At 35.0% G+C, this 25,976-nt stretch overlaps 5 protein-coding genes across 7 annotated transcripts; 2 read left to right on the top strand and 3 right to left on the bottom strand.

Annotated features, from left to right (window-relative positions):
- Positions 1-1,013: 1,013 nt before the first annotated feature.
- On the bottom strand, positions 1,014-2,262 carry LOC142544524 (uncharacterized). Its single transcript, XM_075651565.1, has one exon. The coding sequence runs from the start codon at positions 2,249-2,251 to the stop codon at positions 1,103-1,105; it is 1,149 nt and encodes a 382-aa protein (XP_075507680.1). The 5' UTR covers positions 2,252-2,262; the 3' UTR covers positions 1,014-1,102.
- Positions 2,263-4,970: 2,708 nt separating this feature from the next.
- On the top strand, positions 4,971-10,312 carry LOC142545181 (putative tocopherol cyclase, chloroplastic). Its single transcript, XM_075652180.1, has 10 exons — positions 4,971-5,364; positions 6,279-6,523; positions 7,408-7,487; positions 7,843-7,919; positions 8,296-8,465; positions 8,963-9,060; positions 9,223-9,330; positions 9,521-9,637; positions 9,783-9,932; positions 10,027-10,312. The coding sequence occupies exons 1-10, from the start codon at positions 5,090-5,092 to the stop codon at positions 10,201-10,203; spliced, it is 1,497 nt and encodes a 498-aa protein (XP_075508295.1). The 5' UTR covers positions 4,971-5,089; the 3' UTR covers positions 10,204-10,312.
- Positions 10,313-11,396: 1,084 nt separating this feature from the next.
- Positions 11,397-16,447, top strand: LOC142545182 (tocopherol cyclase, chloroplastic-like). 2 transcript variants are annotated; one of them, XM_075652181.1, is made up of 10 exons: positions 11,397-11,827; positions 12,826-13,070; positions 13,668-13,747; positions 14,065-14,141; positions 14,531-14,700; positions 15,013-15,110; positions 15,347-15,454; positions 15,661-15,777; positions 15,924-16,073; positions 16,167-16,447. In XM_075652181.1, the coding sequence occupies exons 1-10, from the start codon at positions 11,553-11,555 to the stop codon at positions 16,341-16,343; spliced, it is 1,497 nt and encodes a 498-aa protein (XP_075508296.1). In that variant the 5' UTR covers positions 11,397-11,552; the 3' UTR covers positions 16,344-16,447. The 2 variants fall into 2 exon arrangements, with proteins under 2 accessions (XP_075508296.1, XP_075508297.1); XM_075652182.1 differs by lacking the exon at positions 11,397-11,827 and adding an exon at positions 11,862-12,036.
- A 471-nt stretch (positions 16,448-16,918) lies between these two features.
- Positions 16,919-20,717, bottom strand: LOC142545179 (carotenoid 9,10(9',10')-cleavage dioxygenase-like). Of its 2 annotated transcripts, none has more exons than XM_075652177.1 (12): positions 20,490-20,717; positions 20,213-20,356; positions 20,005-20,107; positions 19,654-19,892; positions 19,396-19,575; positions 19,129-19,207; positions 18,924-19,005; positions 18,643-18,705; positions 18,390-18,531; positions 17,882-18,265; positions 17,567-17,734; positions 16,919-17,323 (listed from the first exon to the last, which is right to left on the bottom strand). In XM_075652177.1, the coding sequence occupies exons 1-12, from the start codon at positions 20,598-20,600 to the stop codon at positions 17,216-17,218; spliced, it is 1,803 nt and encodes a 600-aa protein (XP_075508292.1). In that variant the 5' UTR covers positions 20,601-20,717; the 3' UTR covers positions 16,919-17,215. The 2 variants fall into 2 exon arrangements, with proteins under 2 accessions (XP_075508292.1, XP_075508291.1); XM_075652176.1 differs by having other exon boundaries at positions 16,921-17,323; positions 19,654-19,928.
- A 1,804-nt stretch (positions 20,718-22,521) lies between these two features.
- Positions 22,522-25,940, bottom strand: LOC142545180 (exosome complex exonuclease RRP46 homolog). Its single transcript, XM_075652179.1, has 8 exons — positions 25,687-25,940; positions 25,067-25,180; positions 24,504-24,604; positions 23,917-23,937; positions 23,350-23,422; positions 23,183-23,250; positions 22,854-22,965; positions 22,522-22,755 (listed from the first exon to the last, which is right to left on the bottom strand). Exons 1-8 carry the CDS (start codon positions 25,790-25,792, stop codon positions 22,640-22,642), a joined length of 711 nt encoding a protein of 236 aa, XP_075508294.1. The 5' UTR covers positions 25,793-25,940; the 3' UTR covers positions 22,522-22,639.
- Between the last annotated feature and the right edge of the window lie 36 nt (positions 25,941-25,976).

The following is a 25,976-nucleotide window of genomic DNA, read 5'->3' as shown; positions in this document are numbered from 1 at the left end:
TTTCACATCCTAGCAGATGAAATTTTGAATAAAATAACTAGGATATATAATACATATATACATATGTTGTTATAAGTGATTAAAAAAATGATAAAATTGTATTCGGGATTAATTCTATTTTACGTAACCAATTTGCTTGCGACGAGTGAGCTTAAATAAACATAAGATCGCTAATTAAAACCCTCTCTAAATATTGGTATTTTTAAGATAAAAATATTCATGAAAGGTAAAATTAATCAAAATAATCGGCAAATGAGAAGTTATAAATTGGTTTTGTATAAGTTCATAATTCATAGTTCCAACATATATAATTTCGATTACTTATGAATATGATGAATACAATATTATATATGACTCCAAAGAATACTATGAAAAATATTCAATCCAATAAATTTCACATTAAAATGATAGAATTATTTTCATAGAGTATATTTATTTCTATATCTAATTTAAAAATGCTTTTTAAACCAAATAAGATTTGTTATTCAAAACACTGACATTTTAAAAATATCAGTTAATCATATATATTTTGGGAAGTTTGTTGCACTTTAATCATGACTTATGTGAATAAAACATTTTTTTATTATTATTGGAAGATGTTAAAAGTATTATACATAAAAAAAATGCAATTTCTTAATTAATTGAATCTTAATTTTAACTTGATAAAATCATAAAATAGGACACGATGAAATGTGACTTTAAAAATCAATTAAATAATGAAAATTTTTTTAAAACCATAATTTATGAGGAATGTGACATGCAGCATATGCATGTCTTACTCTGTACCCCACCGCACGTGATTATGTTTATATATTTCAGTTTTAACAGTTTTTTTTATTTAAAAAAAAAAAGATTATACTAGAACTCATTCGATTTTGAGACAACATACCCAAAAAATTTAACTTCAATTTTTTTTAAAAAAATTGAAGTTATGTGCAATTATTTTTAAAATTTAAGAAACTATGATCCATACAAGAAAGTTGTAAATATTTTACTAGTACAATCACGAAAACAAAAAATAAAGCGATGATATAAAATGTACATAAAAAGAGAAACATCGATAATTATAAATTAATTGAGCATAAAGTCAACTTTGGTCAAATTATCCAGACCGTTCGTCCACCTCTTGGGTCAAGTCTGACCGTCCATTTTCTTGCAAAATCCTCAGAAGCTGGGCCCCTTTCCTCCTTCCTCTGGCACTACAACCCCCTTGCAAAGCCAGCATCACAGCACGCGCCACCTCCTCCGGAGGCGCCACCTTCGCATCTTCACCGAAGCCACCGTAGATTACCGCCAAAACGCTTATTGCGTGTTCTTTTCCCCTCCCCTCCATCCTTCCCATAACCTCCACCATCATCGGAACAGCCAAAGCATGGGCGCGCACCTCATCCGCGCCCTCCGCCGTCGTGCACAGAAGTTCCAACACCGCCAATGACCTCTCCGCCAACGAAACCTCGGCATCCGCAAGCGCGTCTACCACCGCAGTAACTGCCCCCGCCTCTACCGCAACGCTCCTGTTTTCCTCTAGCAGGCAAAGCGCCAGCAAGACCTTACTGGCCGGCTTCCGCACCACCTCCTCGCGCAGACTTTCAACGACCCCTCTCACCACCGCTACCGGACAAGTACCGCCTTCCAACGCAGCGCGTGGGTCTGGGACGAGGGATCTCTCCAGCAACTGAATCACCCCGACCCGGTCGAAGTCTGATCCAGAACTGAAGTGAACCTCCGCCATGTGGAACAGCTCCTCCAAGTTGGCATGCAAAACTGGTGGTGGAACAGAGATATCCCTTCTGGCGTCGGGCTCCGGTTCGGGTTTGGGGTGTGAGTACGAGTAATGTGATATGGGTGAGTTGGAGAGAGGGAACCTCCACTGTGTGAAGCTCTGTGAAGTGTTGGAAGAAGAAGACGAGGAAGATTCAGGCTGTGCATGCGCTGGTGGAGTCTGGTGTGGAGGTGCCGGAGCCTGGGTGAGTGGCGGTGGAGTGGAGGTGGTGGGACTAAGTACAGTCTGCGTGCATTGGCCAAAAAAACCACAGGAAAACAATTGAGTACGTGGGGTTGTTTTCAATTTGGGTGAATTATTGTTGGCCTTCATATCACACAAAATAGGGTTGAGAGATAGAGAGAGAGAGAGAGAGAGACTCTCTGTGAGGATAATATAAGCGTCACTTTGAGGGATGACAATGACACGTCCCTTTTGGAAATATAGCGGAGCGAGACAGTCCGAATCAACGAATTTGGAGCGAGTCATGGGTTTGGATATATCGTGACCCGTCTCATATATATATATTTTATTATATTTTGTACTATATTATTAGTTCCAAACAATATATACAAACTGTTTCATAGTCACGATGATTTTCCACCAAAATTTTCCTTTTATACCCATGAAATATCTTTTCACACCTAATATCTCAACAAATCATCTCAGTCACAGTTGCCAACTTCCCCACCACTTCTTACGGTTTCCATCATTTTTAAAACGCCATCAGATCAACAAACTAAATAAACATCTAATCTATATTCAACACCCAAATGTGAAAGACAAAAACTTGTGTGAGACGGGTTCACATGTCGTATTTTGTGAGGCGAATCTCTTATTTGAGTCATTCATGAAAAAATATTACTTTTTATGTTAAGAATATTATTTTTTATTGTGAATATCGATAGAGTTGACCCGTCTCACAGATAAAAATCCATAAGACCGTCTCATAAGAAACCTACTCAGTGTGAAATGGAAATGAACCAAATAAATCTTAAAGTATTTTTTTTTTCTTTTTTCTATTTATTTTTTTAATTTACATATCAAAATTACACTGCAGTCACACACTATTTTTTATATTTATATTTTGAATGTTATTTAAATATATATCAAATGTATTATAAAAAATATTGTAAAAATGTGTATCGATACACTAGTGTATATATATTAATATATATATGTGTGTGTGTGTGTGTAATGCATAGAGAGAAATAATCATATGGTGTGTGTGTGTTTTTTTTTTTGGAGTTCGAAACTTGATTCGATTTATTTTATTTAAACTTTCGTGTGTTATAAAAAAACTAATATATATTTCAATATCTTTTATAAATCGGTATTTTCTGATAAATATTTTAAACACACAATTTAATTATTTGATTTAATGAATATTTTTTTTCTAAACGTATAATTTATTTTACAATTTATATACACAAACACTTACTAATTTTTGATATGTTGTACATTTATTGTAAATACTTATGTGAACATCGATGAAGTAACACTCACCTATTGGATGCACAATTTTTTTCATGTTTTATCACATTCAATAGGTTATCAAATATACATACAGTAAATATATATGTGTGTGTGTGAGAGCATTGATGATATGACATTAATCGATTTGTTTTACAATTTTTATATATTTTATCACATTCAGTAGGTGAGTGTCATATTATCGTTGCTCAGGTAAATGTGTACGTTACCAAAACTGTACAAATATAAACATATACATATTATGTAATATATATGTATGTATGTGTATATATATATTATTAATGAATTATTTAATTTTTTAAATTATATATATATATATTATTAATGAATTATTTAATATTTTAAATTAAATATATAGCGGGTTTCGAGGCGGGTTGGTTCGTGTCCCGGGTCGTAATTTTTTTCTTGGTGAAACTGATGTCAGATTTGACCAAAGTCATCTCTTATTGTCATCCAATTGCATGTACAGTACAGGGGAATTTGCCGTACTCAGGTGAGTGACGAGAAAACGATGGTGTTAAATGGGCTTTCGAGCCCACTTGACCCACACAATTTGGGCGATTTGAAATGGTTATTAGTTGGTACAACGCATCACTTGAATATTGACGTTGTATTGGCAGATGGACCTTTTGCCTTTATGACAAGATATTAGTTGTTGAAAATAATTAGTATTTTTAATTTAATATCTTCGAGCAAACTATTGTATCTATACAAATTAATTTAACTCCATATATAAGATTTAATAAAAAATCGTAAACAAAAAAATTAGATTTCAAAAAAAATTAAATTTATCGTCGCCTTCCATAAGTGGATGCAGTGAGCAAATTTTTTTACCTTAAGCAATCCAAACAGATTCATTCCACCGCCTTAAACGAAACTGATAATTTTCCACTGCCTAACATAAATGAATTGATCAGATTTTTAAAATTTTCAATTACAAGTGCGCCTATCTTTTGCTCTCAAATATGTTTTTGGAATTTTTAGTAGACATTATAAATAAGAACAATGATAAATATTTTATTGATGACTATTTTTATTCAACACGAAATCTTCAGAAAGATTTGAATCAATCGCCAAAAGATAACGACATTCTTGACGAAGTGCATTTGTCTTCGATTTTTTCAGACCGTATTTCCAAGAAATTGGACATTCGAAACGATAGATTTAAATAGAAATATATATAAAAAATAATATTAAATATAAGATGTGGTCTTTCCATTCAGAACAAAGAAATACTAAACATTAACGTGGGCGTATCTAAACTATTAATAAAAGTATTTTGTTATCTAATCTTAGCCAATCAATAACTAATATTTTTAGGTAAAAATTTGCGTGAGACGGTCTCACGGGTCGTATTATGTGAGACGAATATCTTACTAGGGTCATCCATGAAAAAATATTATTTTTTATGCTAAGATTATTATTTTTTATTGTGAATATCGATAGAGTTGAACCGTCTCACAGATAAAAATTCGTGAGACCGTCTCACAAAAGATCTACTCATCTTTTTTTATACCAACATATTAATAGAACAACTCTAATTTTATTTTATTTTAAAAAAAATTCAATATTTCAAAATTTTATTTTAATCTCTCGATATTTTTTTAAATTATGATAAAATTTTATTTAAATATTAAATTAATTAATTATAAAATATGATACTAACATGCCGTCATATATGTCAAAAGGGTTACGCATCCTATATTCTGTGAATTTGATTGCGCCATGTAAAGCCAATCATCACTTAATCGCCCGCCACATTCTATTTGTCCGCCCCTAAACCCTCCCACCGGGCTAAATTACGCCATCTTTCTTTACTCGGAGACTTCGTCAATGGAAAATGTGTGTGCATTCGCCAATAATCCATGGATCGTGGCCGTAAATCCTGCTGTTGGTGCTGCAAAACCTCAAGTTTCACTTGCGGAGCTGCGATTCCGCAGAAGATCACGATACTCAACTGCAATCAAATCCGTATCGACTGCGAACTCTGTTGGTCACTCCATGGAAGAGAATCCTGGAGTAAATGTTGATTTTAAGGGGACCGAAGCTGTAGAACCTGTTTACGAACCTACGCCTGCCAATCGTCCTCTTCGAACGCCTCACAGCGGGTATTATTCCTATCGCATGATTGATTCAATATGTTTAATTTTTTGATTTGGTGTTTATTAAATTATTGTGGTTGTCATCTTTCTGATTGGGACTGTAATCATAGAGAGTAGAGAGCAGAGAAAAGGCTAGGATTTGTGTGGAAACACTTGACGCGAGCTCTGTTTAAGTTCAAGCTACACTAGTAGGCTTAGAGAGTTAAAGTTGGGCTCAGCTTTTATAACGTGACTAAATTGTTGGACCGAGCAGTATCTATTGCTGTGCAATAACTATGATTGCTCAAAATCCTAATAAGTGCGGGTCGTTTTCCACGTGGGCTGCCGTTGCCACGATCGGTAACAACAAAAAGTAGCATAATTTAACATTCAAATTAGTCATACAGCTGTTTTCCGCCAAAAGTACTTATTTTCATGATAGGGATATCTAGAAACTATGCTGTGTGCTAATTGGTAAGGAATCGATGCTACTGGTGCTAATAATAAATTGAATAAGAATGAATACTTGAGTTTGGCTTAATGTGTATTCTTGGAGCTTGCCTGATATTAAGGGAAGAAATAATTGAAGATACTAGTTTAATCTCAACAGAGACATAATATCTGTTCTGATATATCCAGCAAACATTTGTTCATTTGTCTGGATTTAATCATCTGTAATTTACTAATATATGATTTAGATATTGCAAGGCTTGCTTGATAATTATGTGGCCCCGTTTAGATTGTTCATCTCATTGCTAGCGCGACTTGTTCCTTTTTTATGATGAACATATTTAGTTTCATTTGCGGTATTAAATTTTTCTATGACCTCCTTAACACTTAAAAAGAATTATTTACTTAACAAGTATTGTGTAAAATTGTATGAACCTTTGTACTGGTAGTATTCTTCTGTTTCATTTGTCTTTGTGTGCATTCTACTGCAGGTTCCATTTTGATGGAACTGCTCGAAAGTTTTTTGAGGGCTGGTATTTTAAGGTCTCGATACCAGAAGTGAGGCAGAGTTTTTGCTTCATGTATTCTGTGGAAAACCCAGCATTCACCAAGAAATTGAGCAGACTGGAAGAGGCACAATATGGACCTCGATTTACAGGAGTTGGAGCTCAAATACTGGGGGCAGATGACAAGTATATTTGTCAGTTCACACAAGAATCTCACAACTTTTGGGGGAGTAAGTCTTCTTATGATCCACATGGGGCCTACTTAATTTACAAACAACTGTTTTTTGTCAAGCTTTGCAATTATGTACTTAATGTTTTGCATCAACGTGGCTTTATTTTGTAAAGCTTAGCTGTAAAATAAACATTACTTTTAGTATAACCTATGAGCCATTTGATGATTTTAAGTGCTAGAAAGATCGCATATTATCGTGTCAAACTTTCTGTTTGAAGCAATGGGTTTGTCCCTAATTTCATGACTCTTTTCTCATATTGTAAAATTAATCTGGCAAACATCATGTGCTAATGCTTGTAGCCTGTTTCAGCTTCTTTTTCAACGTCCGGGAAAATTACGAGTACTTGCTGTGAACCTGTTTTGCACCCATATCTTCCTTTGACCAAGAAGTATAATTGCTTTTGCAATTTCATCACGAATACCTGTAATTTTTAATTTATCACCAGATTCAGTACTTTATCTGTTAGTTTTGATGGGAAAATTGCATCAGCGCTCGCACCGACTGTGAAATTTTAAAAAGTGAAAAACTCCATATGTAAATCAACAAGCATTTAAAATGCTTTGTTTTTAAAAATCAAGCATAAAACCCCTTACAAAAGTAAGTATGCTCGTTTTTTTAAGAAACGGTAGTGTAGAAAGCTGTTAATTTTATCCATTGGAATTTTGTATTTCTTGGATTTTCATGAAGGTGTAAAATGCTATTTGCCCTAGTTTTGATAGGCATAATAATTTTCAATTCTGCATATTCATTGTATTTTTTTCTACCAAATAGTGAAGCATCTTCAATTGTTAGCTGGAATCATTATTGAAGTGTTTAAGCTATCTTCCTTCAGACCATGGTATAATATTTTGCAATCTAATTTATATTCTCTCTGTTGATAGGTAGGGATGAGCTGTCACTTGGGAATACATTTCTGGGTTGTAAGAACATGCTGCCTCCAAAGAAAGAGATTCCTCCTCAGGTTAGCATGCTTCCCCTTCATTCACCATGATCTTTTTTTTTTCTCTTGCTTTGCTATATCAAGGTCAACTTGTATATGGTCAGTATCTTCTTGCGATGATTTAGCATTGAAGTTGTGGAAACCATGAAAATATTCTTATGCTTCTTTGAATGAACAACCTATTCCTTCTAACACATATCCTGCTGATTCCTACCACACCATCCCACACTTTTTTAGAAAGTATAAAATGTCGTTTTCTGAATAATTTTTCCTTAGCAACCATGCCTTCACTGACATTATAAGTTTGAGGAACTTACATATGCATATGATAAATTGAAAGTCAAAATTTTAGGAGTGTTTTGAATTTTTGGTTCAGGAATTCAACCAAAGAGTGTTGGATGGTTTCCAAGTTACCCCACTATGGCACCAAGGTTTTATTCGTGATGATGGAAGGTAATACATGTTACAAGCTTGTAAATTCATGATGCTGTGTAGAGATTTTTCTTAAAGTGTCTACAAGAAGAATGATGGTAATTTTATTTCACTTGCTGTTGAAGTACTATTATTTTTGTCACCCTGATTGCCACCATAGGAGTGCACAACAATTAAGATACATATTTCTTATTTCCACGGCTTCAAATTTTTTATGACATTTGGGCTAGCCAATTTAGACTTGGAGACTTTATTTCAAATTATGTGTGATAAAGATGCTTCCAGCCTGTTCTTAATTGATTGCATTTTGAAATTATTTTGAAGTTTTTTAAATCTTGGAAATGGTGGATGATTTGATCTTTTAGGTGTAACTGTTTTGGCTTGATTCATTTGTCAGTACTAATTTTGCCAAGATTGTAAAGACTGCTCGTTGGGAGTATAGCACACGTCCTGTTTATGGATGGGGAAATATTGGGTCAAAGCAAAAGTCTACGGCTGGATGGCTTGCTGCATTTCCAGTATTTGAGCCTCATTGGCAAATATGCATGGCAGGCGGACTTTCAACAGGTGCTAGTTTGTACTCTCCATTTTGCATGAATCGACAAAAAAATCTTTCTCTATTTGGATTAATGCAGATTTTGCTGTCAACTTGAGAAATTAACCAACACTTTTCATTGGTTATTACCTTTTAAATACTCTATCACGTATAGGATGTTAATTCTTGATAAATAATTTAAAATAGTTTTTTACGCTTCAATACCACCTATTAAAACCTTATGCTTGTCTGAATGCAGTAGGCAACGTACTGAATAAGCACATCATATGAATATTGACTAATATTAATTATTAAGTTTTTAGTGTTGTATACTTGTATCTGTCTGGTTAAAAGATTTCACGGACATCACTTTCAAGCATTTGCAACTTGGTGCTTTTTGTGCGGGTCATGTTGCATCTGGGATTTAATTTTACCCCTTAGGATTAAATTATTTTGGAGGAAGAAGTGGTGATTCCCTGTTATTCTTTTTTCTTGAGATCTCATCTATATATTCTGATTTATGTTGTAGGTTGGATTGAGTGGGATGATAAAAGATTTGAGTTCAAAAACGCTCCATCATATTGTGAAAAGAATTGGGGTGGTGGCTTCCCAAGAAAGTGGTTCTGGGTACTTGATTTTATTTTTTTGACTCTTTGTCAGCGATTATTTTAAATTTCATCTGAACAAGTCTCTTAATTGCCTCTAGAGGTTCCTCCTTTTGTCTTGGCTCGTCTTTTTCTTTCTTTTTTTTTTCCTGTTTCTGACAATGCATGCTTGGTGTTGTCACAGGTCCAATGTAATGTCTTTGAAGGTGCAACTGGGGAAGTTGCTTTGACTGCTGCGGGTGGATTGAGACAGCTGCCTGGACTGAGTGAAACTTTTGAAAATGCTGCACTGGTAGTTTCGTTGTTCTATTTAAGTCTTGTTCATGATTAGTTGAAAAAGTATGCAGAACAAAGTCACATTGTGCATTTAAGTCTCATAACCTAGGCTTGATGTAGAAAATTGGCCCAGAAGACACCTGTTTCCATATAAGACTTCTAGAAGTTAAGACCGTGTGCTGTTTTCCATCAAATTATTCATGCAGATTGGAGTTCATTATGGTGGGATTTTCTATGAGTTTGTACCCTGGAATGGAGTGGTTAGCTGGGAAGTTACTCCATGGGGACACTGGTGTATTTCTGCAGATAATGGGATACAAACGGTGCGTCTTACATTCATGTCCTTTTTCCCTGATCTTCTGAATTTTCACCATCTTCAACATAGTGTCGAATACTGTGAGAAATAATCTAGGTGTCTTTGAAAATCATTGATGAACTATTTTGAACTTCTTAATCTCATTCAAGCAGGTGGAACTTGAAGCAACAACAAAAGATCCCGGTTCAACATTACGTGCTCCCACCTCAGAGGCAGGGTTTGCTCCAGCTTGCAAAGACACTTGCTTTGCCCACTTAAGACTCAGATTGTGGGAAAAACATTATGATGGAACTGAAGGAAAGGTACATTTTTGTCCCTCGATCTAAATTAAATTATACGCCAACAGCCGAAATGGTCTGGTTATTTTAGGTCGTCCTATTTCCATCATTGGTATAGGTTATTTTGGATGTTACGAGTAACATGGCAGCTGTAGAAGTTGGAGGTGGACCGTGGTTCGATACATGGAAGGGGAAGACTCGTACACCGGAGATTGTAAGACGTGCAACCGGGCTTCCTGTTGATGTAGAAGGATTTTTTGGTTTGGCGCCTTTCCTCAAACCCCCTGGCTTGTAATAATACATGAATTAAAATGCTCAATCTTCTTTAGGTTTTTCATATAGAATACTGCTGTATGTGTAGTATTTAATTTCCGAATATCTTGTAAATATTGTCATTCGAATCCTGCTTACTTCCCACAGGACCACTTCTAGTGATCGACTATTGCTGGCCTTTGGATCATGTGGGATGGGCCCACTTTATGCATACTCAACTAGAGAGAAATGATCAAAACTATACCAAACAGCATCAGATTTAATTTTACTCGTTTAAGATTGTTTGAGCTCGAGCTCGTTTCGAGCTTCTATTATCAGGCTCGAGCTCGGTTTGTTTTAAAATTATTAAGCTCGAGAAAAGCTCGAGTTCGGCTCGTTAAAAGCTCATTTATCAAGTTAATCAGGTCGAGCTCGAGCTTGATTCATTAATAGCTCGTTTATCATGTTTAACAAGTATGGCTTGAGTTCGGCTCGTTTTCGAGCTCGTAAAGCATAATATTAAGCTCGGGTTTGAGCTTGTTAAAAATTAAATATATCTATGAACTAATTTTAAATCAGAATAAAAATGTAAATTTATTTATAAATAACCAAAACAACAAAAATAATAATAAAAAAACATAAACTCGATATATTATTGAACATCTCAAAATAACACAGTACTATAACAAATGAGTCAAGTTTGAACTTACGAGTCATCTAAACGAGTCAAGCTCAAGCTTACGAGCCACCGAAACAACTCGAGCTCGCGAGCATATTATCGAACATGTTTGCGAGCTCACGAGCTGAATATCATTCGGCTTGAGCTTGGTTTGATTAAATTTTCGAGCTCGAAATCGAGCTTGAGCTTGGCTTGATATGATTAATAAACGAACTCAAACGAGTTTTTTATTGAGCCGAACTCCAAATAACTGACAAACGATTTGGTTCATTTACATCCATGTATTCAACTATCTTTATTAGTTTTTGCATGAGAAAATCTAAGTCTCGCAAAATTCAACCTCTACAATTACTCTAAAATGATCAAAAATTTGAAAATACAATGTTTAGGAATTTTGATATTTTATTGGCAGAAGGGCCTTTATGGCAAGAGATTGCTTATTTTTCAAAAAATATTGAGCACCCATACATGGCAAATATATACTAATCAAATTTTTTTTCCTATTTTCGAAAATATTTTTGGAAGCCAAAATGGTTACGCATCCTATTATATGAAATTTGAATAAACTATGTTCTGTGAATTGGATTGCGCCATGTAAAGCAAATCATCACTTCACCACGACGCCAAGTGTCGAGCCTCGTGTCTTTCTTCGCCGCTAAAACCCACCCACCGGGCTAAACCACACCATCCTCCTTTCCTCCCAGACTTCATCAATGGAAAATGTGTGTGCTTTCGCCAATAATCCATGGATCGTGGCCGTAAATCCTGTTGTTGGTGCAGCAAAACCTCAAGTTTCACTTGCGGAGCTGCGATTCCGCAGAAGATCACGATACTCAACTGCAATCAAATCCGTATCGACTGCGAACTCTGTTAATCACTCCATGGAAGAGAATCCTGGAGTAAATGTTGATTTTAAGGGGACCGAAGCTGTAAAACCTGTTTACGAACCTACGCCTGCCAATCGTCCTCTTCGAACGCCTCACAGCGGGTAGTTTTTTCCCGTGTAAATATATTATATTCAATTATGGTGGTGATTGAGATTCGCCCGCTTTTGGTTTGGTCAACTTTCCGCCTTGGGAATGCATGCACTGGGAGAAAGCTAAAAGTCTTGTTGTGAACACTTTGCGCAATCTCCTCTTTAAGTTCAATCTACTGTAGTAGACTTCGAGAGTTAGAGTTAGCCTCAACTTGTCTAATGTAAGTAAACTGTCGGACCAAGCGATGTATGTTGCTGTGCAAAAACTATGATTGCTCAAATCTTTATTAGTGCATTACATGGGCAACCGTTGCCAACCCAGAACGACAAATGTAGCATACTTTAACATTCTAATTTCTCATAAAGTTGTTCTCTACCAAAAATATTTATTTTTAAAATGGGTCATCTTGCAAATGTGTTCTGTGCTAATAGGTATGGAATTGATGCTACTGGTGCAAAGAAATTAATTGAATTAGAATGAACGTTTGAGCTTGGCTTAATTTGTTTTCTTTGAGCTAGCTAGATTTTAAGGGAAGAAATATTTCGAGATAATAGTTTAATCTACACATAATAATTATTCTGATCTATCCAAAACAAGGTTAGTCCATCTGGATGGATTAGTGGATTTACGAAGTTAATTGTACCCAATTTACTATTAATATGGTTTAGATATTGCAAGTCTTTTTTGATAATTATATGACACGATTTATATCGTTCGTCATCATTGCTAGCATGACTTGTTCCTTTTCTCATGACAAACACAATTGTTTCCATTGTAAAAGAAGGTTGTGGTTTTCCTTGTTGTCTTTTGGGGTCTTGATGAAATTTCAAACTGATATTGAGTCAATACAAGCTGCATTATATTTATTTATGACCTTGTTGACACTTAAAAAATAATTATTACTCAATAAGTATCGTGTAAAATTGAAATAAACTTTCTTCTGGTAGAATTCTGTGTCGTTGGCCTCATTTTTATTTCTTTTGTTAGTTTTTTTTACATATTACTGCAGGTACCATTTTGATGGAACCACTCGAAAATTTTTTGAAGGCTGGTATCTCAAGGTCGCGCTACCAGAATTGAGGCAGAGTTTTTGCTTCATGTATTCTGTGGAAAACCCAGCATTCCCCATGAAATTGAGCAGACTGGAAGAGGAACAATACGGACCTCGATTTACAGGCGTTGGAGCTCAAATTCTGGGGGCAGATGACAAGTATATTTGTCAGTATGCAGAAGAATCTCACAACTTTTGGGCGGGTGAGTCTTTTTATGATCCGATGAAGCCTGTTAATTTGTAGAGCAATGTCTTTTTTGGTCAAGCAAGGCTTAATTTTGTAAGGCTAGCTGTAAAATAAACATTATCTATCTTTATAGAAGCTTCAAAGCCACTGTTGATTTTCAATGCAAGAAATATTGCATATGATCATGTCCAAATTTTTTTTAGCATTTTGTTGTATCATGGCAATAAGCTCAGTGTTCACTAATTTCATTATGCCTTTTTCATGTTGTAAAAGTAGTCTGGCAGCACATTTTTGTGCTAATGCTTGTACCCTGTTTCAGATTCTTTTTCAACATCACGGATCACTCATATCTTCCTTTGAATTAGCAAGTAAATTTGCTTTGCGACTTCATCTCACATCCAATTTGTGCTTCTAATCTATCACCAGAATCAGTACTGTATCTGTTGGTTCTGATACATAGGCCAATTTTCAGTTCTGCGTATTCCATGTTTTTTTCTATCAAATAGTGAACCAACTTCAATAGTACGTGGAATTGTCATAAGTATTTAAGCTCTCTTTCTTCAGATCATGATATAATTTTTTGCAATCTATTTGACATTGTCTCCATTGATAGAAAGAGACGACATGTCACTTGGATATACGTTTCTAGGTCGTGAGAACATGCTGCCTCCAAAGAAAGAGGTTCCTCCTCAGGTTAGCACGCTTCCCCTTCATTCATTGATATTTTTTTCTTCTCTTGCTTGATGCATATCAAGATGAATTTGTATTTGGTCAATTTCTTCTTGCAATGATTCAGCATCGAAGTTGCTTGAAACCATTCAGATATTCTCATGCTTCTTTGATTGAATAACCTATTCATTTCTGAAACATATCCTCTTTGATTCTGACCCTACCATCCCACTAACTTTTTTCGAGTGGGGTTTCAAAGTCTTTTTTCTCACAATGATTTTATCTTAGCAATCTTTCTTCAAATTTCAAAATTTTTTTAGTGTGTTGAATTGTTGGTTCAGGAATTCAACCAAAGAATGGTAGAGGGTTTCCAGGTCACCCCACTGTGGCACCAAGGCTTTATTCGTGATGATGGAAGGTAATGCATGTTCCACATGCAAGTTTGTAAAAAATTCAGGCTGCATGTTATTTTTTTTATTATGTATGTATGTATGTTTTTTATTGAAGTGTCTAAAAATGGGGTACAACTTTGAAATTCCGAAGAATGACGATAGCTAAGTTTAGAGGCTCGGACAACTTTGTATGATTATGTGGATTTAAGTGTGATATATGCTGCTTCCAGTCTGTTCACAATATTTGTTTTTTTGCAATCATTTTAAAGTTTCTTTTAAAATTTTGGAATGCAGCACTTGTAAAAGAGAAGCTTTTGCAGTAATTTTTAATAATGCAGTTTCATTGCCTGTGTTTGAATTTATTCGCACATTTGATCATTTAGGTGCTACTGTTTTGGTCTAATTTGTTTCTCAGGACTGATTATGCTAAGATTGTAAAGACTGCTCGCTGGCAGTACAACACACGTCCTGTTTATGGATGGGGAAATGTTGGGTCAAAGCAAAAGTCCACAGCTGGATGGCTTGCTGTATTTCCTGCATTTGGGCCTTATTGGCAAATATGTATGTCACGCGGACTTTCAACAGGTGCTGGTTTGTATTTTCTTTTGCTTGAATTGACAGAGATCTTTCTATATTTTGACTAATGTCTTAACTGTGACATAAATATTGATAGAGATCTTTCTATATTTTGATGCACGGGGTTTTTGTTACACTTGGGTGTTGTTGCTAACCTGTTGGGTTTGCCATTTTTGTAGCCAGCCTCTTGGGAAGTAATGATTCATGCTATGGTTCCACATACACCTTTTCAATTTGGTGCTTTTTGTGCGGATCATGTTGCATATAATTATTTTTCTTCTTGAGATCTCATTTTTATACCCGGATTTGTTATTGTTGTAGGTTGGATTGAGTGGGATGATAAAAGGTTTGAGTTCAAAAATGCTCCATCATATTCTGAAAAGAATTGGGGTGTTGGCTTCCCTACAAAGTGGTTCTGGGTACTCGTTTCATGTTCTTGGACTTGTTGCTTGTCATTATTTTTACCTACTTTAACTAAGAAGCAATCTGAATCCAAGATATGTTCATGATATTTAATGAATTGTGACTACACCAAAAGACCTTGAAAAGATAATAAGCAAAAGGCGGAGATCACGTAATTAATATGGCCTCTAGAGGTTCCTCTTTTTTTTTTCTGTCCGGTTTTTAATCAGTGCATGCTTGGCTTTGTCTACAGGTGCAGTGTAATGTCTTTGAAGGTGCAACTGAAGATGTTACTATGACTGCTGCCGGTGGATTGAGACAGCTGCCTGGACTGGGTGAAACTTTTGAAAATGCTGCAATCGTAATAATCTATTTACGAATTTAATATCATTGTTCTATTTTAGTTACATGAACTATGCTTGATGTAAAAAATTGGTCCAGAAGACGACTGTTTCCATGAAAGAATTCTGGAAGTTATCATTGTGTGCTGTTGTCCATCGATTATTCTATCGGTAGTTCGTGTTATTTCTTGGAAACTATGATTTATATATCAAATTCTTTATGCAGATTGGAGTTCATTGTGGTGGGATTTTCTATGAGTTTGTACCCTGGAATGGAATGATCAACTGGGAAGTTACTCAATGGGGCCAGTGGTGTATTTCTGCAGATAATGGAATACACGTGGTATGAAACATTTATGTCATTTTTTTCTGATTTCATAAATCTTCACTATGGGTAACCTAGTGTCAGAATACTGTAAGAAATGATCTAGGTTACTTGTTGAATATCACTGATGGATTCGGTCTAACTTCTTAATCGCATTCGAGCAGGTGGCACTGGAAGCGACGACAAAAGAACCTGATACAACATTACGTGCTCCCACCTCAGAGGCAGGGTTTGTTCCAGCTTGCAGAGATACTTGCTTTGCGCACTTAAGACTCAGATTGTGGGAAAAACGTTACGATGGAATCGAAGGAAAGGTATATCTTTGTTCTTCAATCTGAACTAAATCATATGCAGACCACCAAAATGGTTAGGTAATTCTAAGTAATCTTTTTCCCATCGTTGGTTAGGTTATTTTGGATGTTACAAGTGACATGGCAGCGGTAGAAGTTGGAGGCGGTCCGTGGTGCGAGACGTGGAAGGCGAACACTCATACACCGGGGATTCTGAGACGTGCAGTTGCCCTTCCTGTTGATGTAGAAGGATTTTTTAACTTGGTGTCTTCCTTAAGGCCCCCTGGCTTGTAATGATACATGAATTGTAATGCTCAATTTTCTTTTTCTTATGGAATACTGCTATGTAAATATTTAATATACGAAGATTTTTTTAAACAATCCTGCTTAAAAGACCACTTCTGGTGGTCATTTGTTGCTGGCCTTTGGATCATGATGGGCTGGTCTGACTTTATGCCTGACGAGCCTCCACAAACCCAGCTAGGTCTCCTGGGCCAGATAGGTTAGTGGAGATTGGACCCACTCTGCAGGCACGAGTTTTTTCATCTGCGGTCTCTTTTATTGAGGTTATTGTAATAAAATTTTAGCTATAAGGTTTCTGGTTTTGGGATAATATTTGCTGTCTGCATCAGGTTGAAAATCTAATTGTAATAAAATATCAGCTACAAGTCTCAGATTTTGGGGTAAGGCTCCGGGTTCGATGTTTTCGTAATCAAAAATGTAATAAATAAAAATCCAGCTAAATGAAATATTGGGTTGCATTATGAACTAATTCAATTTAAACAAGGAGTAAAGTTCTGAAAAAATTATAAATTCAGATTAAATAAAACATCATTTCAATAGCTTACTTTAATTCCACTCAACCCATCGAATTGTATCACAACTCTAATCATTTTATACTTTCAATTGCATCATTTTACTTTCTCAGCTATACGTAATATACTATTAAACCACCTACATTTATTATTGTTTGTCTCACTGCACTCTCTTCGATTAAATACAACATGATCATACAGAGCGATCATGAATTAATGATATGTTATGATTATTTGTCTTTATAGGCAATAAAAACTAAAAATTATGCTCAAAGCCCATTATTAATGGGCCCGACATCGCACTCTTATATCGGATATATATCCATTAATATTGAAATTTCCACATCGATGTTATCCCGACGAGGCAAAATATCCGTGAAATCCATAGGGCACTCTACTTGGTAATGGAATTTTGGCCGCGGGCTCTCTTGAAAATTGTTTTGCGTCCACAAGACACACCTGCAAAATTAATTTAAAAAAAAAAACATCGATATATTTTTTTATTAAAAAAAAACATTGATTAAACTAAATATAATTTATTTGCATATTTCCGCTGAGGCCGAAATAATAGATTTTTATCTTTAAAATTTCGAAGGATATATATATGTGTGTGTGTGTATTTATTTTGAAATAAACATATAAATATTGTGGATTCCTCATGATCAGAAATATTAATTAAAAAAATAAATGAATAAACAGTACCTCAGATTTATTTGTATCTTCATTATGCACGAAAGTGATGATCCACCCCTCATCTTCTTCAGTGGATCCAGATTTAGCAACAAAAGCAGACCCTGAACAATATGTATTCTTCGGAAACATATGATATTCAATTTTTACCATATTTTCCGCGCTTTGATTCTCCTCACTCTGATCAATATATATATGACATAATGATTTTTCACTATAATTTTTAATAAAGTTATACGTCAAATGAAACAAAAACGTCTGCTAACAAATGATATGTATCATACAAGAAAACATGCATGCATTATTAATTTGTTTACTATAAATTACCTTGTAAACTTCAACTTTTGATCTCTCGTCGAGATAAAGTTTTGCCAGGCCTGAATATTTTGCCATTCCTGCTTCGGAGCTTGCTGTAGAATCGACAATCTGTGCGTAAGCGAATCTATTCTTAACGCCCGTAAAATTAGGGTTTATTATCGGAAAATCGATGGCGAATTCGGTTCCGGTGAGGTATCCTTGTCTGGTAACCTCTCCTGTTTTCATGTTCAATCTCCATTCATAAGCCCGGGAGAAGAGTTTCCCTTCATCATCGTCTTCTTCTTCCACCAAGTCGACGTGCTTGAATCCCTTTGAGAACCATTCCAATTTGTTCCTACCTAAATCGGGCCCTGGAATGATTGATTCTCGTGCTCTACAAGACATCACCACAACCTGCAAAACCTTAAACTATAACATTTTTCACGAGATAAATATATAATCAATCGAAGACTGCGTGAGAGGTTTAGTCAATAGTTAAATAAATCCTCTAGCCCCATTTTATATATAAAAAAATTACCTCATCATCGCCGATCTCGTAACAGTTGATCACATGAAATGAGCAATTGGGTTCAACTTGGAACCATTTGACTGAATCGGCATCACCATAACGAGGCAATATTCCTATTCTTGAATATCCTTCTTTCTCATACTTTATCAACCTATAATTTTAAATAAATAATTCTTGAAATTATTATTTATATATAAATTCAACCTATATGTAAAATTATTATGTATTGTCTAAAAAAAATTACAATGTCAGTAAAACTTACGGGCCTCCTCGTAGAACCCGATTCAAGTCTACAATCAGTGGAAAATCCAATATCACATTGTACCTGAGAACATGCATAAAATTAATTATATATTTATATGCATGCATTATTTTTCACCACGCATGTAAATGTTTTCATCACCATGCAGCCTGCAGCAACATTAGCATATTCAAGACTATTTTGGGAAGCAACAGAGAAATTCGAGATGATTTAAGTACGTAAATGTTGCATAAAATTCGATTACAACAAAACTCGTGCAAAAACATGAGATAGACTATCACCTTCTCGTAACCCCGATATCATGGATAAGGATACTTCGGTTGAATTTGAGATCCACCTTGTGTATTAGTCGTGACCCGTCGGCTTAGGCCAAGAAGAGAAAATTTTACATATTAATCAATAGGACCAAATTTCTTAACAGAATTTATGAGTAACATATATATATAGATATATGTTTCGACATTAATTTGTATTTATTTAATGTACCTGAGATGACACCTAGTTCAAAATACGGTTTTTTGGCTTCAGCTCCCATTGTAACAAGCTCACCTGTTCCTGGAGCTTTCTGCATGTGTTCCTCAAACATAAACCTCATATATATAAATATTTGCGACATACTTTAATATACATATTGAATGCAGTACGTCGTAAATTCACATGCAAGAGAATATAAAAAAGAATAGTCCTTATAAAAATGATCCATTAATTCATCGTCCAGTCTTATTTGCATCAGTCAGGCTGGTTAATAAGTACCTTCGGATGACTTGTGAATGGGCGAGTCCAAGCTCCATTAACGTCCCAGTCGCCTAAAGTTTCGAGCGTTTTGATATCAATTTCTTGAGGCACATAATTCTCAGCAATGGAGTAAAATTTTCCTGCATGCTCAATTATACTGGTATTGCTCATGATCTTGTTTGGCATGCCATATCTTAGCTGCGACATATCAAAAGTTTGACTCATTTCTCCGATCAGTTAATTTTCTGCACATACAAATACTAGTCCATAGCCTACCAGATTAAGAATGAAACTTGATATAACAGCAGATGGATTCCCTTCCACAGCTGGTAGAAAGCATGGCTTATTCCTCTCTTTTTCGATTTTAAAAGTGGACGTCTCGACGTATCTGTTATTGTAAATTATCTTCCAGCCGCCGCCATCATGTTCAGCGGTGCGATCTTTATTGAAATACAAAGCATGAAGCATTCCTTCTCCTTCAATCCACAAACTACTTGTTTTTCCAAACACGGATTCTGCAGATCGAGATTCTCCAAATAAAGGGTTGGATCCTGAAAATTTACTAATATTTCAATTTAAAAGAAAGATCAAGCAATGTGACCGATGCATTTACATGACTACGAGTACCGTTTCTTATGTAAACGCCCTCTGGAAAACCATCTGGTATACTTCCTTGGACATAGATCAGATTAACAGCTTCTTCTATTTCTTCTACGGGGGCAAAGTTGCTCTTGTACATATAATTGGCGTTTATAAATAAATAATCAGTATTCAGTATAAGAAATAAACTTATAAATCAACTAAGCCAGTTCTTGAAAATTAAGTGTATATGTACCTGAGAAGGGAGCAATGGCTGATCAACAAACTCAAAAACCAGATCAACAAAAGAGTCTAACAATCTAACAGGAGCCTCTTTAATTATTTTCGGGGCATCCCTTATTCCGACTGGGATATTGTCCTTGAAATCTCTCAGCAACGGCTGCAGAGGTCACCAAATCCATAATGACTGTGTCAAATATTCACATATATCTGTGTGTGTGTGTGTGAATCAAAATCATTAATTTATGTGTTCGCTTCAAATTATGGAGCAAAACATGACACGATATACGTACCTTGGAAAAAGATGGGATTGGGAGTTCTAATGAGCCGAATTTGTGAGATGAAGGAGTTGATCTCTGTGTGCAGACGGTAGAATATTGGAAATACCGAGTGTAAGTCATCATGTTTTTCTTTGACTATCGGTACCCAATATCACTCACTTATATGTCTGGCAAAATAACGTGAATGGTGGGTGTGGTTGCTGATCAAATACGTTGAGCATTTATGGAGATTGGAATAGACGGACGAAAGACATCGAGGGAGCTCTATAAATAGAGTTCTCATCTCTTTATTTCATGTCTATCTCTTTCTCAACTCTTCAATAATTTTATAGCATCTGAGTGTTTACTTATATAATATTTATGAAGCGTTAGTTTTCTTGTATAAAAAAAATGTGTGTTCTCTTTATAAACACTGACTTAGAAATATGCGTTGGATTTATGATGAACTCAGATCGATAAGGTCAAGCAAGAAAGAATCGAAATTTGATTCACTTGTTTTCGAAGCACACAAAAATATCACACAAGTTGTAAATTTGAGAAACAGATTAGAGCATCATTTTCATTATTTGTTTGTTCTGGTTGGCTTCTTCACTCGAATTGGCTACTTTGAAATAAACAATGCTAGAATACTTAAATTTATTGCAATTTGGCCGTCAAAACTTATGACCCGAGGTTAGTACCATTATGCATGTGATAAACATTACTACCAAAATGTAATATTTTCTTGTTTCAACAACACCAAGAATAATATAATCAGCTAGAGATGTGATTCAATAAATTAAATAAATCTTAAATTACACATATAATTTTTTATTTTAAAAAATTCAAAATCGCAGCCCCATGCTGCTACAAACTGTTTTAATACTCTAGGTAATTCGGTGAATTCAATTCACATCACACCAAACAAATAAATAAAACAAAAACAATCAAAATGTTCTTACGTGATATATAATATAGACTTTTAACCAATAAAATCTATTGAGTTATTTTTTGATTTCTACGAACAACATTCTAAAATGCGTCATCCAATTACAAATTAGATGTATATAGATGAATGGCTTTGGCTTGTGTCTGTTAATTTATTTTTAAAAAGCTTTTACGAGCATTTAGACATAATGGAGAAATGAAATAGAATTTTGGGAATGTGATATATACAAAGAACTTAACTAATGAGAAATTCAAACTATAAACACATCAAACTACTTGCATTGGTGCCATTCTAATCTAATACCTAACCTAATCTAGTTTAATATTATTAGGCTGTGTTTACTTAAGGAATAGGACTATTAACCCCAATTAATATGAGTTTACCTAAAGTTTGAATTGTTAATTGTCTTAATTTTCTAGATTTGTCAAAATTCATGTAGGGACATTAGCGTCTTTTCCGGATAGTTTGGTTAGGATATTTTAATTCATCGTTTTTCTAGTTGTATATTTAATTTCTAGGATAGTTTCATGTATGTTGCATTAGTTGTAGACATTTCTTTATTTATTTTCAAATATTTGTAGGAGTATAATAATTTTTGCTAAATTTTATTTTGTTTTGGATATAGACGCATAAAAAATGGTAAATTAATCAATATTTATAAGTAGTATATGTATAAATAAATACTTTTTATATATATAAAAAAAACTATATATGATAGGATAAATTTTATTAAGCATTAACTGTAGGCATTTTTTTATGTTCAAATATTTGGAGGAGTAAAAAGTAATATTTGAAATAGGGTGGTAATGAGATTAATCACAAGAGAAATGTTTTGCCCTTGATGAAAGTACAAAATATAAAGAGATGGATATCAGATATGTCGAATCAAAGAAGTCAAATTATATTAAAGTAGTTAAAATTATGAAATAAAATATATGAAAAAATATATATGTTTATTTTCAAAGTTAATACCTAATCAATGAAATGCCAAAATGTTGAATTCACTGAATTTTCTATTTTATTTAATTTATTTTTTTCCAAACACAATGCTCCCACGTGCCAGTATCCCAAAATGCTCATAATCTCATTGCAAATAATAATTAATTTAACATGATAAAGAGTGAAACCAAAGCTTCTGACATTAAAGTTACATTGCCTTAAAGCGTACAACAGAACATCTGGGCTCCAGAGAATTAGAAAAGCAGAGGCAATACAATAACATTTAGATGTGATCTCAACCAGCAACAGATTGGTTACTAGGTGATTGTGACTGTAATTTCTTTGTAAGAATATTAGACAGTGGTGCGACAGCGGCTCGACCGTGTTTTACACATTGAAAGTAATCATCAACTGTAAAAATCAGACACATGAAAAAGAAAAATGAAAGTCAGCGTGTAGAGATGCATGATATCATTCCTATTACTCGAATGAATGGTAAAAACAACCACCTGTCATCACACCATGTGAAAGAGATGTAATAATTCCATCTTCCTTTGATCCTTCAGGCAGCACTGATTGAACCGGGCTAGGGAAAACCAGATGTACTAATGCCTTCATTCTCTGCCATATAAAACCAAAAAAGATGTTCGAGACCAGCAGTAAGTAATAAAAACACACAGATAATGAACATTGAACTAGGGTCATTTTAGATTTTATTATCTATCACAGAAAGTTAAAAAGATAATAGCACCAACACAAGTCACGTGATTCCCATTGCAGTAATTTGCAAAATTCCATTTTCAGAAAATTTAGTTAAAAAAAGGTACCGCTGAAATACCTGCTCTTCCATCTTGTTAGGGTCCAAAATAATACGCCCATTTTCCACCAGACAACAACAAATTGCAACTGCAACACTTAATGGTTAACCGTTAATAATTCATATAATTTAGTAAGGCTGGATTAGATCAGAGCACAAAGATGAAGAAAAGGCATGTATTGGATTACCAGCAAGATACTTCAAAGGGATTCCAGCATCTACAAGGGCAGTGCATGCTGCATGTATTGCACACGGAAGAAGCTTGCAAGAGCTTAGTTAAGGAAGTTTGGAGAAAACAGGAAAGAAATACACATCATATTGTTGTTGCTAAAAGATTGCATAATTTCTCTCCGATGCTAGAGTTAGATAATTGCCCATTTCTAAGTTTGAAGAAAACAGGAGAGAAATACACATCATATTGTTGTTGCTAAAAGATTGCATAATTTCTCTCCGATGCTAGAGATAGATAATTGCCAATTTTTACCCTATCAAATGAGCTCGGAAGAAGTAACAGAGTGAAGGGCAATATCTCTACGGAATGGTATGATCAAATTTTTTTATGGAGAAAAGAAAGAAAAACCATCGGAAACCTGAAAAACATAGCTTCAAACCAAGAACAAAGGGGGAAAGCAGGTTCCCCTAACATACCCAGAAAATACAGTAAAATTCATCCAGTGGAGCAAAACGGCAGATTCACAATCCAATTCACTGTTTTGATATTGCATATAAAAAGAAGAATGATCGAAAAAGGATACTGAACCATCATCATGGACAACCTGTTAGATGGGTAATCCACGCAATAAGTTTGATGATAAACTGATAATGCACGTAGAGCAAAGAATAACTACTGTAGCAAATGACAGACTAGAAATTCACATGAAAGAGAGAGATGCTTTAGGCATTAAAACAAATTATGGACTGAAACGGTCTCAAATGTGTTGTTTTGTACCCAGTTTAGCTATCTCCATACACCTGGTGATTGTATTCTGCTAAACCCCCTGCTAATCCGTTCAGGTTTAGATTCATAATGGCTTAAGAGCATGAGAATCTTAGACAGAAAATTTGTTGGCTCAACATGGTCGGAATTCGCCCGTCACAAAACTAGTCCTCTCAAATTAATCACAAAACTGTGACCGGTTAATTAACGAATATATTTCCAATAAAATTACCTATTTCTTAATCATGCGATCACAATTTATCAAGTATAGGAAAGTCAACTGTGTTGAGATGGAATAACACTAAAGCAAGGTAAAATTTGATTTAAGACGCCAAAATTTCAGAACCTCATTAGGAAGGAGATAGAACAAGCCACTTTTTTACTTCATTGACCATTTGCCCTCACCTGAATTATAATTGATGTAGTGGTATTCGGGTGAGCAGTCAAAAGGCAAATATTTTGCAATGTTCTTTTTAGTATCATCTCAAACTCCTTATCTGCTTTTCCTGAAAAAGTAGATGTTCTTATTAAACTTGAACATTGAATGTTGGAAACTACAGTATATCAGGTATCAACCACTGAACCACATTTATAAACCCTATATTTATACAAATTCCAGCATTCATATAGCTTTCGATTGGAAAATAAAGGTTGATGCAAATCTAATTTGAAAATTTTTGACCCAAGGGCAAGAAGTCAAATGGGATATAATCGGACATATTTTAGCTTTCCTTCGAGGATAATAATCTAGTAAGGAAAGAAAACAACAGGAATCCTCAGCAAAAATCTTCAGTTGCGATAAACATAATAAGTCAAAATTTTATTAGTCAAAAGGAACGGGTTCTGCTACGCATTTAACATTTAGTAAGTAATGCCAGCTTCTTAAACTATTATCCTTTGCCAACCACATGGTTATCCTAACCAGAAAATCAATGCCAACTTTGAGGAAAATATTAGAAGTAGCTCACCAATCTGCCCAATTTTAGGCTTCCAAATGACCTCAAGACATGCTTTTTCTGGATTTTCGTTCTTTTTCGTCCCAGCTTTTGGCCCATAAACAGCAGCAAGAACTCTGGTTTCCCCTAGGACAACCAAAAACCTTAATACTCAGTGATAAAAAGAACCATAATATCAATAATGCAGTCAACACTTAGTGACCAAGGAGGCACGACTCGTGACATTTCAATTTTCGACAACCATTTTCCCTAGCCAACAAATAAATCAATTACAGGACAGCGTTTGCTCAAAACCATTAAAACTACTTTATTATATTATTTCACAAGTAATGGAAACATTCATCGGGTCCACGAGCGGATGCCGGTAGGTATGATCCTTCCATGAAATTTCATACATACTGATTCAAAAAAATTTGCAACTTTAACACCCCCCCCCCCCCCCCCCCAAAAAAAAAAAAAAAAAAAAAAAAAAAAAACAAACACACACACACATTAAGAGGGAGCAGGTCTAGATAACGAAATACGCATCAAACAATGCATCAGTTACAGAATTGCAAGTGAACCCATTAATCGGAAAAGAACTTGAAATTAGGGAGGCAAGAGTAGGGTGGGTCCTGAATAGGCAATTGTACCATGAGAACAGCTACCAGAACCATGAGCTCGATTCAGAACGTTGCGAGAACAATCCAGTGGTCTCAATTGGTTGGCTCCACGTCCACCTTCTCGCTCTAAATCCATGTCTCGGTGTTATCAAGAAAATGTTGTTTGATCTGGGAGTAGGGTTTAGCTAGGGTTTGGTGGATACCCAGACAAGTCTTTCGGGTTTCGGGGCGGAACGGTAGCCCGAGGAGCTATATATATATATATATTCTCAGAGCTCTGAAATTTTATCAGATAAAATCTATCGGGTTTCGGGCCGGAA

This window comes from Primulina tabacum, chromosome 5 (genome assembly GCF_025594145.1).
Source record: "Primulina tabacum isolate GXHZ01 chromosome 5, ASM2559414v2, whole genome shotgun sequence".
In the NCBI taxonomy this organism is placed as follows: Eukaryota; Viridiplantae; Streptophyta; class Magnoliopsida; order Lamiales; family Gesneriaceae; genus Primulina; species Primulina tabacum.
The sequence above is the reverse complement of the archived record's forward strand: the minus strand, read 5'-3'. Positions and strand labels throughout refer to the sequence as shown.